We start from the raw sequence: 12,914 nt of genomic DNA on the forward strand, positions 1-12,914 counted from the left end.
AACTCACTCTGTAGACCAGGCTGGCCTCGAACTCAGAAATCCGCCTGCCTCTGCCTCCCAAGTGCTGGGATTAAAGGCGTGTGCCACCACTGCCCAGCTTTTAATTATTTCTTTCTTTATTCCTTTATATATTTATTTATTTACTTATCTACTTATTCCTTTGTTTGTTTTTGACATGCTGCGAATGAAACCCAGTGCCTTATAGGCACTAGGCAAACACTAACCACTGAACCAGCCCCTCCAGTAACATTAAGATAATTAAAGCAGCTGGTTGTGAAAATGTCAAAAGACACCTCAAGACCTAGTGAATTAGCAAACAATCTTTGGTTGGGGCAGAGGTTTTAGTTCTAGGTGGAGATGTCCCTGAAGAAGACTGCTCAGTGTAAAGAGGCCCCAGGGCTGACACCTGGAGAGCCACCAGTGTCAAGAAGCAGAAGAGAAAGTGGAGATCTCATCCTAAGACAGGCATACTGCATGGAAGGCATATGGCGATATGAAATGAACTCTTGATTGAAGTAACACAGAGATTCCACCTGAGCCTACCAGTCATCTCTTCATGCATGCTCGTGTGTGTGTGAGAGAGGGGGGGGGAGAGTATATTCATGTATAGTGTATGCCTACATGTTGGTTTGCATGGCTGTACATACGTGTTGAGGCCAGAGGAACACGTCAGGAATCTTCTCTACCACCCCCGACCCCCACCTACTTTTGTTCTTGGGGAAGGATCTCACCCTAAACCTGAAGCTTGCTTCTTCAGCGAGGTCGGCTGGCTGCATGTTCCCAGGCGCCACATGTCTGTGCCCTGCAGCCCTGAGATCTGAAGCACGATGACTATGCCTGACCTCTGACACTTGTCCTTACACAATTCTGTCTGTCCAGTCCTGCAAGTACAACAGTCAGCCCTCGATTGCGTCCCTCTTTCCAATCCTCCCTTATTTGCCAAAGATTTAAAATATTCGCTGGGCACCTGTGATGTGTACGCAATGATGATACGAGTAAACACAGTACACCCAGTACTTTCCAAAGGTGCTTACTGCTAGCTGGAAACTCTCTCAAGTTGTACGATGCTAGCCATGTCTTTGCACAGTACAGTCTTGTCTGGGAACACTCTGATCCAAAGATCCCATCTCTGTGAGTACAAGGTGGCTCTTCTTGGCTATGTACTCAGTTGCAGAAAGTATTCATTATTGTGCACGTGATGAGTGTGTGTACAGAATATGTGCCACAGTACATGTGTGGACATTAGAAGGCTTTTGGAAGTCAATTCTCTCTTTCTGCCATGGGTTCCAGAGATGGAACTCAAGCTTAAGCCATCAGGGATGGTACCACCATTCAAACCTGGTGAGCCATCTCTCCGGCCCCACACACACATGTTTTTAACAAATGCTTTGGGGCAGCAGGAAGGCTGGCGTGTCAGAGGAGAGAATAGGAGAGGTGTCCTCAGTGCATAGACAGGAAGGGGCACAGGGAACGACCACAGTCACCTAAGCCCATCAGTCCGTTATAATAACTTAGCATTTTACCCAGAGTGAGGTGGGAAACTGTACATTTAAATGAAGCATTTAACTATTCATTCTCACAACCTTCTCCATTTGGCACAAGAGAACATGGAGACTGTTATGTTATAATGCAAGTTAAATACTTGGAGAACATTTTAATATTTATATTAGTGAAACATGTATTTGTGTGTGTGTGTGTGTGGTGTGCATGTGTTATAGTGTGTGTATGTGGTGTATGTATGTGGTATGTGTGGTGTGTATGTATGTGTGGTGTGTGTATTGTGGTCTGGTGTGTATGTGGTGTGTATATGTGGTCTAGTGTGTGTGTGTGTTGCACATTCTGGGATTAAGTTCAAGTTCTGTTTGCAAAGCAACTACTTTATTGACAGAGCCATCTCCCATCTCCAGAGTGTCACTACTTTTGAAATAATAATTTAAAGTATATGTATGTGTATATATAGTTTTAGAGAGAAGAAGAAGAGACAGAAACAGAGAGACAGAGAGAGTGTGTGACTCTACAGTCCCTGAGAATCATTGGCTGTCAGGCTAAGAAAGAATTGGTGGCTTGTGTCAGTCACTGGGTTTGAAATGGCCATGCTCTGGGAAGAAAGTGGGTAGATTTTCTTTAACTTGAGCAGCTATAGCAGCTTCAAGTCCTGACTTTGACAACAGGAACTCACACTGGGCTCCTCGCTTGACTATTTCTGTGTCTCTACCTATCTGTGGGGGCTGGTTTTGGTTGTTTTGGGTCGGTCGGTCAGTTGGTTTGCTTTGCTTTGGTTTTTCCTGAGGTCTCACTAAGCAAACCTGGCTGGCCTGGAACTCACATAGGTTTGCCTGTCTCTGCCTCTGAAGTCCTGAGAACAAGGGAATGTGCCTCTCTGTCTCCTGCCTCCTGTCCCTACCCTACCCCCAAGATTGTCACTTAGCCATTTTGTTAGAGAGCAGAGTATTCAATCAACACTAACCCAGTCTGTCCACATCACACTCTCTGACCTCATCAATCAGTTACCGAATCCGCCTGTCTGGGCCGCTGATTGGCCCATCTTTCCCTCCTGTCCTGCACAGCCATGCAAGAGAGAAAAGAGCTGATGTAAGAAAGGAAGAAGAAAACCTGTCTCTATGTTCAACCAGATATATTAAGACGAATGCTGAAAAGGGCATTTTTTTTTTTTTTTTTTTTTTATGGAGAAGAGTTTTTTTTTTAAAAAAATCTATTTTCCAGTTCAAAAGGAAACTTGAATAATACTTTTACTTCCTTTTAGCATAGCTGTTACTAAAAGTGTACTTACAATGTTTCTTCCCCCCCCCCCCGGAATATAATTACAGATGGGCTACACCCCGCTCCATGTGGGCTGTCACTATGGAAACATCAAAATAGTTAATTTTCTGCTGCAGCATTCTGCAAAAGTCAATGCCAAGACGAAGGTAGGCAACCCCCCTCCTCCCCAGCAGGGCGCCCTCCCCCTCCTCCCCAGCAGGGCCCCTCCCCTTCCTCCCCAGCAGGGCGCCCTCCCCCTCCTCCCCAGCAGGGCCCCTCCCCTTCCTCCCCAGCAGGGCGCCCTCACCCTCCTCCCCAGCAGGGCCCTGGGTTTTGGATTCAAGGAAATGCGTGCCATCTCTCCACTGTTTCTTCTGCAGAACGGGTACACGGCACTGCACCAGGCTGCTCAGCAGGGCCACACGCATATCATCAACGTCTTGCTCCAGAACCATGCCTCCCCCAATGAACTCACTGTGGTGAGCTGTGGGCCAGCACGGTGGGAGTGGAGGAGAGAGGGGCTTGGAAGTCTTCCCACATTTGGATCACCTGCCAGTTGCTTTTCTGTTACCTTAGATAGGTTACATAAGAGCCTTCAAGGCAAACAGTATGTGTGTCCCACTGACTACTCACATAGATTCTGTGTCGTAGAACCACGTGTAGCTGCCCAGACGTGGGTGGGTAGAAACAGGTGAGCTAGGCTTTTACAAAACCTGTCTGTTTGCTGTCTTTCTGTCACTATGACAAAATACCTGAGGCAAGTAACTTACTTAATACACAGAAAGTCTTTCTTTGGCCGACCGTTACACAGGTGTCAGTCCATATTGCTTGACCCCGTGAGTCTGCAGGGAAGTTGACCATTATGGCAGGGACGGCCTACTGAACCTCATATCACAGCCACCAGGAAGCAAGCAAGGCAGGAGGGGGCTGGAGTACCAGTACACCCTAAGGACACTCCCCTTGTGACATCCCACACACACACCTGCCAGTACCAAAAGCATTTTCGAACTAATGGCCTCTGAGACATTTGGGATCCAAACTATAAAATTACAACATTTACACCTTTGCATATGGTAGCTGGGTTGATGTGGTGAGAGATTGGCCTTGCCTTGGTTACAGGCTGAGTGACCTTGTCCACATTTCCCTGCTTCCAGAATGGGAACACAGCCCTGGCCATCGCCCGGCGCCTTGGTTACATCTCGGTGGTTGACACACTGAAGGTCGTGACAGAGGAAATTATGACCACCACTGTGAGTAATGGATGCTGAACTTACTTACACTGAAAGCCAAGTTTCCCTGGGCTTTTCTAGAATGTTCCTTCGTCCTCCGTTCATAGACTAAGTACCACGTATTTAAAATACTGTCAATGTACCAAATCCCTAAATGTCTGACATGAATGAAATTTGAAGTACTGAATATATATAATCTGTGAAAGTTGCATATGGAGCTGAAGAGATGGCTCCATGCAGCCCAACACCTGCCTCAGGTACAGTACAACTGCATTAACTCCAGCTCCAAGGGATCTATCGCCCTCTTCTGGCCTCTACAGGCACTGCACTCACATGTGCTCATACACATAGGCACACAGACCCATAAATCAGAAATAAAATAAAGCTTAGGGAAAAAATAGTTATGTACGTGGATAAAGAGTTTTGATTCCATGTTCTATCTTGACATTGTAAAGATTTTGAAAACTTCACATAAGAGCCTTATTTACCAGATGACCCTGTTCTGTTAGTTACATTTTAAGAAGTCTTATTACATTTCATTGTGTGTGTGAGGGTACACACATGCCATGGTGTGGGTGTGAAAGTCAGAGGATAACTCGTGGAAGTCAGTTCTCTCGTCCTACCAGGAAGAGGTTCTGGGAATTGAACTCAGGTCATCCACCAGGCTAGGCAGCAAGTATCTTTCCAACTGAGCTATCGTCCCTGTCCCTACATGTATTTAAACACACAGACACACATACATACACACAGAAACACACACCCTTCAAAGCATTTTAACCCTGCCTAGAGTCTTTGGGACTAAGAGACATTAGGACAGTGGAATTTGGGGATGATATCATCATTTCCCTTTTGCCATCTCCCAATCTAAAGGAAGTCATATCTGCTATGCATAACTTCCCCCGTATATGCAGCACTTTCTATAGAAAGCCGTGGGCTCAGACTGTCTGCAGCTATGTGCTGGCTGAGTTATATGGCAGTTCACAGGTTTTTAGAAACCAGAAAATAAATCTGCTGAGTAGAAGAACTTGTGTGACTTACCAGACAGAAAACGCGCTCTCACCAGGATCTATTTCTATCATTATCATAAAGTTTAGGAGGAAAACTTGTGCTCAGCAATTTATACAGCTTTCAAAATCCAAAATCTGTTATTAGATTCTTTTGGATTGTTTTTGTTATTTGTTTTGTTTTGTGACAGACGCATGCTAAGTAAAGCAGGCGAGTATCTAACTCACAGAGATTATCCTGGCTCTGCCTCCAGAGTAAAGATGTCCACCATCCTACCTGGCTATTATTAAATTCCTAGAGAAAGGTTAAGCATATAATGCTTTTCTAGCCTTAATGTTCTGGATTCCCCATGTAGCTCTTTCTAGAGGGCAAAGGAAAGAAGAGGGCAAGCTGCTTAACAGTAGCCAAGTGGCACGACGCTACAAATATTTGAGTCATTACAATGAATACATCAGTTTGCTAGTCTAGTGTCAGAGGACACTTGTCTAATAGCTCGAAATATAAATGATAATTGAGTCTCTCACCCACTAGGCAATTTCACAATGTTTATGTGAGATAAAAATCAAAGCCTTATGCTAGAGAGGTGGCTCAGCAGTTAGGTGCTCCAGCCATTCTTCCAGAGGACCAGGGTTCAGTTCCCAGCACCCACACTGGTGGCTCCCAACATCTTGTAACTTTGTCCTCAGGTATTCGGTGACCTCTTCTGGCCTCCACAGCCACTGTTCACACATGGGTATACACACACATGCACACACACGCTCATGCACACACACAGGCACATAAATAAAATGTCTTAAAACGTGAAACACTAAAAGCATTGAGCTAAACTAGAAGGCTGACCATATATCTTGGCTGGTCAAGCACGGAGTCTCAGTACCTCAGTACCTCCCAGCAACCACCAGCCTAAAGTCACAGAATAAGACGACAGCACTGAAGCTTTGGGAAAGGCTCTCAGTCTCCCACCAGAGTTGGTGGTAGTAGATCCAATTCCCTTGTGTGGCATCACAAAGCTTGGTTAGCAGAAGATAATGCTTGCTAAAAGCAACGTCCAGACTGCCCCGGGGAAGTCAATATGGCCTCCATACAAACCCTAAGTGCTCATGGAGGCCAGCAAAGAATAAATCAAACCTCCTGGTACTTGAGACTTTATTGCAAACTCACTACCTTCTCAGTCCTGTTTTAGTGCTTATACCATATAAGCATCTATAATATATAAGGAATATGAATTCTCATAGAGGGGAGGATTTAATTTGGTTTGGCGTCTATAAATCTTAAGTGGCATAGCTCAGCCCCCACCCTCTTGGTCCAGAAAGTTACTGGGGCCTCTGAAGCCATTGTTCCTATGAACAGATTCTCCCACACAGGGACAGTGTACAATGTAGCAGTCCTGAGAAAGAAAGTTACTAAGGACCTCTGTTGTCACAGCAGCAGAGGAACCAGGCAGCCAGAAGCAAAACTTCAGGAGAGAGGGTTCCTCCTTTAGTGGCCTTGAGGTTGCACGTCTCTTGATTATGCTGCTTAAAATACTCAGTGTCTCTGGAAGCCACCATCAAGGGACACCAAGCATCCAGGTTTGAGTTGCTGGCACCTTGCTCGGCATAAAGGAGCGGGGACTCCTGCGAGAAACAGCTGGATATGCGACTAGTGTAGGAGTGTCAAGGTGGACCTGGCATGTCTTCTGTTGCTCTAAAGTAAGTATTTCAGTGTGGTGTCTGCGGCTGCGATAAAACGCGGAGCAGAAGCAACTTTTGGAGCAGCCATCTCAGCTTATAGGTTATTCCTATATTGTGGACAGGGTATGCTCCCTCACTGAGAAAAACCAGGATAGGAAGTCACAACAGGTTATGGAGGTGGGGACTGAAACACAGGCCATGGAGGAGCACCGCTCACTGGCTCACGCCCCGTGACTTGCTCAGTTACAAGTATTTTTGTACCACGCTGGGCCCCTTCTACATCAGTCACATACACACACACACACACACACACACACACACACACACTCACCTAACTACAGGCCAATCCCATCGGAGTAATTTTCCAGTTGAGGTTCCCTCTTTCTAGGTGACTCTGATTTGTGTCAAGTTGAGGAAAACTCACCCCCACAGCAAGAACAGGCACGGCCATCACTACCAAAGTTAAATGACATATATGAATACAACGAAGGGGGTCCGGGGTCGGGGAGTCACACACAAATCAATAGAAGAAGTCCAAGATGTCCAAGGCTGGAACACTTTGACCAGAACTAAATCAAAAAGTATTAACACATAGTTCAAAGTATGAAGCAAATATTTCTAAGCCCATACTGGTGTAAGCAAACAGCTGAATATGTGGGAAAAAAAACGTGCAGGCTACGGAGGGGAAAGAATCACAGAAAGTATACAGGGCATGCAGTTCATCATCAGAACACTGCCTCGGGGTGTGTGTTCAATCCTGAGCCGGGAGGTGGTGCCACTTCTCCCCTGGCAAAGGATTCCAAATACCTCTAGAAAATCCTTCACTCTCAAGGAAGCATTGAACCTAATTCCCTACAGCCCTAACATGAGCTGGCATGGTGGCCTCCCTCCAGAACACAAATCCATGAGAGCAGTACCCAAGCAAAGGAGAAGAGAGAGGGCAAGGTTTCAAAGGAGAAAACCAGCGGCTACGGCATCCGCCAGAAGGTAAAGAGCCACATTAGTTACGATGGACGGTGAATGAGAAAGGGAGCTTCGCCTCGACAGCCTTCCATCTCCAGAGTGATCACGGAAGAAAAGAGGAGGCAGGCGCCCCTTTAAACAACTGACTGGCACGGCTCAGGACCCTTAAGGTCCTCCATGCCAAAGAAAGGTCGAGAGTCCTAACCGCCCAGGACAGCCCCGAGAGCCATGTCTACTACACAGAATGTATTCGGGGTGGGACCAAAGTCACAGAAGTGCCAGTGTGACCCAAACTTTGACAATGATGTGTTGACATCAGTGTACAATGACAAGTGTTCTTTATTAACAAGTTATTATGATGAGAGACTTAGTATGGGGCATATGGGGATTTTCTGTACAATTTTAGAGTCTATAAAACTAACTGAAAGTTTATTTGAAAGATGTGATCAATTTCAGTATTATATACTAAGAGTGGCACAAAATTTTTTTTAAAGATTTATTTATATGAGTGTCCTGTAGCTGTCTTCAGACACACACCAGAAGAGGGCAGTGGATCCCATTACAGATGGTTGCAAGCCATCATGTGGTTGCTGAGAATTGAACTCAGGACCTCTGGAAGAGCAGTCAGTGCTCTTAACCGCTGAGCCATCTCTCCAGCCCACAAAAATGTTTTATTTCCATATAACAGTTGCATATATGAGTGTCGCTTACCAAAAAAAAAAAAAAAAAAAAAGAAATCAGTAAGAAACTGAATTGATAACCTTTCTTAGTTTCAACTTCTGGATGCTTTTCAGTTATTCTTTTTTTTAGACTTATGTATATTTTGTGAGTGTGTGTGTGTGTGTGTGTGAGTGTGTGTGTGTGTGTGTGTGTGTATAGGTGCTTTGCTTGAATGCATATCTGTGTACCAGCCAGAAGTGGGCTTCTGATGCCCTGGAACTGGAGTTAGAGTGTTGTAAGCCACCATTAACCTTAAATGACTTTGCTAGAGAAGCAAATTATCTTAACCACTGAGACATCTCTCTAGCCCACCCCACCCCTCACCCCCACTTTCACCTTTTTTTTTTTTAACTTAAGTGATACAGATGCTGTCTTCTGAACGGACATAGATTATAAAGTTACAAAGTCACCAAATAGTAGACTAGAGTCAGAAAAGCACTGCCCCCCTAGCACACTGTACTTGAGAAAAATTTTGGAAGCTAAGATGATCCTCCAAACACGTGGCCTGTAAAATGTCTGGATGAATATAATTATAAAATATGCACAATGTCTATCACTTCGGTGTTTTTTCTGTCTCCATCAGTGGAGTAGACACATAGTGGAGAAAAGAAAGGAAGGAAGGGGCTTGGCCCCAGGGATAATGACAAATGCCTCCCTTCTCCTGTGACCCTGATGGGATGGGATATTTGGTTCTTCTGGTATGGATATGCATAGCGATGCTTTCCTCTCTTCCTCCGAAAAGCCTTGTTAGCTTTGCCCCTGGACTCTCCCACCTTGTACTAATCTGAAGGGCACTTCTGAGTTTCTGAGGACCGCCCCCCTCCACCCCGTGCTGCTTAAGAGAGATGCATGTTGGGCTGGAGAGGTGGCTCGGTGGTTAAGAGCACTGACTGCCCTTCCAGAGGTCCTGAGTTCAAATCCCAACAACCACATGGTGGCTCATATCCATCTGTCATGGGATCTGATGCCCTCTTCTGGGGTAGCTGAAGACAGTGTACATTAAATAAATAAATAATTAAATAAATAAATAAATAAATAAAATCTTTAGAAAAAAAAAGAGAGAGAGAGAAAGAGAAATGCATGTTGTGTATATAGCCTTCTAAGTTCTTCATCCCGTAGGATATAAATCAGTCAAATTGGAAAGAAATGACGAGTCTCCTTAAAAAGTCCTTTCACACTGAAGCAACTGCGTTGTTGTTGTTGTTGTTCTCAGACCATCACGGAGAAGCACAAAATGAATGTCCCAGAAACGATGAATGAAGTCCTCGATATGTCAGACGATGAAGGTATGGCAGTGTGTCCTCGAGGGGTCGCCGTGGTGATGTAGCGACCCTGTCTCTGTTGCTTCCTGAAGAAAGTCTGTCACAAACGTGTTTTGGGGGAGGGGTGGGATGTTTAGAGGCTGGTAGTTGTGTCCTGGGGGAATTAGTATTTTTCACACACTCTTATTATCACTTAAATCATGCAGTAAGGAAAGCCAGCGCCCCCGAAAAGCTCAGTGATGGGGAATATATCTCAGACGGTGAAGAAGGTATTTACACCTCTCTCGTGTGATTAGACTTTAATCTCCCGGCTCCAGCTCTCATTTCTTATCTCTGAAAAGTAACAGTTCCTCCAGTTACTAACCTCTTATGTCATTTCGAGGATTAATTTGGGGGGAGGGGGTCCTATCCTATCCTATCCTCTTTCAGACCTGATTTCTTAAGCCCACTTCCCACCGTTAAGCAGAAAATAATGTCACTAACTATGACGGTCACTCTCTCTGTCGTCTCTGTCAAGCAGAAAACTGAAGTTTTATTGCTTATGTCTGAATCTAAAAAGGGGGCAGCTTACTGTTTACAGTTGTTTTGTTTGTTCCTTTTTTTTTTTGTTCTTTTTTTTTTTTTTTTTTTTTCTTAGTATAAAAGGCATCCTTACAGGTTGTAGGGCGAATGCCTGGTCTGCACTCCGCAGTAAAGTCAGCTTTTGACTTTGGGACTAAGTGAGAGAACTCACCCTGAGGCAAAGCATTCCCAAACTGTAGATTTTCAAAAGTGGCTTGAAAAAGAGCTTGATACACAGCAAAGCTGTATTTCATGTACTCAATAAAGCTGACGTTTTCTGCTTTACTCAAAAGGATGATATTCTTGACCATGCCATTGACATGTATACGTGTATGTGTATACACACACATACACATATACATGTGCATATGACATGTTTGGAAGGTCTGTTGGAAAAGTTTCATTGTGTAAGTGAGTAAATATTGGAAGGATGGCAGATTTTGGAGCTTCACTGAATTAATGAAGTGTTTACTATATTGAATGTATGTATATTTATTTATTTAGTTTGTTTGTTTATTTGTGTTGAGACAGGGTTTCTCTGTGTAGCCTTTCCTGGCTATCCTGGAACTCACTCTGTAGACCAGGTTGGACTCAAACTCAGAGATCTACCTGCCTCTGCCTCCCAAGTGTGCCACTATTGCCCAGCCTCTATATTTACTTTTTTTTTGAAATTTGAGACTATCTCTTACTATGTGGCCTTGGCTGCCCTGGAATTCCTCATGTAGACCTTGAGCTTAAAAGACCAATGTGCCCCTGCCTGCCTAGTACTGACGTTAATGGCATGTGCTACCAGGCCCTTGACTTTTTAAATTGATTGATTGATTGATTGATTGAATCCATTTATCTTCTAAAATAATTTTCCTCGATGCTCCCCCACCCCACCCCACCCCTTTACATGGTACCTTTTCCTGCTTGTATCCATCTTAGCAGGATTTTAATTATTGGTTCTTTCTTTAATTGCACAAATTCACTGGGAGCGTAAGTAGTGTGAAAATCTACCTGATGCCAAGAGGCTGTACCCTCAGTTGCATCCCCTAAGCCACTCAAACTGGCACACGGAGATGCTGGTGGCTGGATGGGCATAGGAAGGGCAATCCTGAAGTTGTGTCAGGACTCTTGACTGCCCATCATAATTGGTTTTAACACTTTTCATTTTACAGGCTTCTGTCTCAGTTGTGTGTCTATCTCTCTTTTCTCTCCCACCCGATGCTAGTTGTATCCTCGTGAGAAGTCTCGAATCTCTCCATCCCATGCTATTACAGTACATTTTCTTGACATGTTTCAGAGTAATTTCTCATGTGCATGTAATGTGACTTAAGAAAAAGAGTGATGTTTTCCCTGTGTACAACAAAACAGGTCAAAGTTTGTTTCCTAAGTGAAAGTCCCATGAAATACAATATGACAGTCATTGATAGCCATTTTCTCCTCTTCGAACAAAATAGCCAAGGTTACCACCCTGATGAGAGGCCGAGTTTGAATGGACTGTGTGCTTTGCTTATGTGGATCAATTATCAAACAGTTTCAAAGCAAGAGAAGTGGGATCTCTAAACTTTAATTTACTTAATAAAGTAGAAATGAGAGTCATTTCCTTTATATTTGCAAACTTGAAATTCAGAGTGGCTTATACTTATCATTTTGTCTTTCTTTAAACTCTTTGTTTTATCCTCTGAGGGTATGTCATTGGGTTGTTGGCGTTATTTGGATTTTGAACTTGCTACTGCAAAATGTCTCAAGTTTCCCTCTCCAATTTAAATAAACTTTAAAAGTCCCCTGCCTCGGTTACCTTCTGTCCTTAGCACTCAGGATGCAGAGGCACGAGGTGGGATCTCTATGAGTTTGAGTCCAGCCTGGTCTCCAGAGCAAGTTCCAGGACAGGCAAGGCTACACAGAGAAACCCTGTCATAAAAAAACGAAACTAAACAAACAAATAAAAGTTAAAAATTAAATAAAATAAAAGTTCCCTACTTCCTTGAACTCCTACCTTCTATCTAGGAATCTGGTTCTGATATATTTGGCCAGGCTGATGCATACATTAGGTTTCATTAATTATTTAGAATTGGGGAGTGACGGACGGTGTGTTCTATGCAGAGGTCTGAGGACTACACGTGAGTTAGTTCTGTTCTTGTGCCTGGTAGGACCTGAGGGATCAAATTCTCAGGTCATCTGGTTCAGTAGCAGGCACCTTTGCATGCTGAGTCATCTTTCCTCCAGGTGTTAGAAAGTATCTCAAAGTTTTCATCTTTGTCTCCAGTTCAGGCCAGTCACAGGCACGCCCTCTTAACTGCTCCCTCCTCAACAGGGTCATTCTCCAGTGTCCATTTCCACTCATACATGTCCGTCAGGAATCCGCGTGTCTAAAATGGAGCACAAGGCTGGAGATGTAGTCTGATCAATACAGGACTACATAGCATGGTGGGGGGCTTGCTTTCTCTGTGGGAGACAATGAAAATGTGTCATTGAGCTGGGTATGGTGGCATACACCTTTAGTCTCAGCACTTGGAGGCAGGTGAAAGAGAATCTCTGTGAGTTTGAGTGAGTTCCAGGCCAGCCAGGGCTACACAGTGAAACTCTTTCTGAAAACAAACGAGAGTGAGAGCGAGAGCGAGAGCGAGAGCGAGAGCGAGAGCGAGAGCGAGAGCGAGAGCGAGAGCGAGAGAGAGAGAGAGAGAGAGAGAGAGCGAGAGAGAGAGAGAGAGAGAGAGAGAGAGAGCGAGAGAGAGCGAGAGAGCGAGAGAGAGCGA

The 12,914-nt window shown here is 44.5% G+C and overlaps 1 protein-coding gene across 21 annotated transcripts in view; it reads left to right on the forward strand.

The window, feature by feature from the left end:
* Positions 1-12,914, forward strand: part of Ank3 (ankyrin 3) — a 484,298-nt gene that overhangs the window by 353,070 nt on the left and 118,314 nt on the right. For 13 of the 21 annotated variants that reach the window (XM_021205643.2, XM_021205644.2, XM_021205646.2 and 10 more), the window contains 4 exons: positions 2,829-2,927; positions 3,141-3,239; positions 3,915-4,010; positions 9,564-9,636. In XM_021205643.2, the coding sequence (XP_021061302.1) occupies positions 2,829-2,927; positions 3,141-3,239; positions 3,915-4,010; positions 9,564-9,636 (367 nt within the window). Of the gene's footprint in view, positions 1-2,828; positions 2,928-3,140; positions 3,240-3,914; positions 4,011-9,563; positions 9,637-9,818; positions 9,882-12,914 lie in introns of all 21 variants that reach the window. The other 8 variants (XM_021205641.2, XM_021205642.2, XM_021205645.2 and 5 more) reach the window with 1 other exon arrangement.

The sequence above is a fragment of the Mus pahari genome, chromosome 9 (assembly GCF_900095145.1).
Source record: "Mus pahari chromosome 9, PAHARI_EIJ_v1.1, whole genome shotgun sequence".
Classification (NCBI taxonomy): domain Eukaryota; kingdom Metazoa; phylum Chordata; class Mammalia; order Rodentia; family Muridae; genus Mus; species Mus pahari.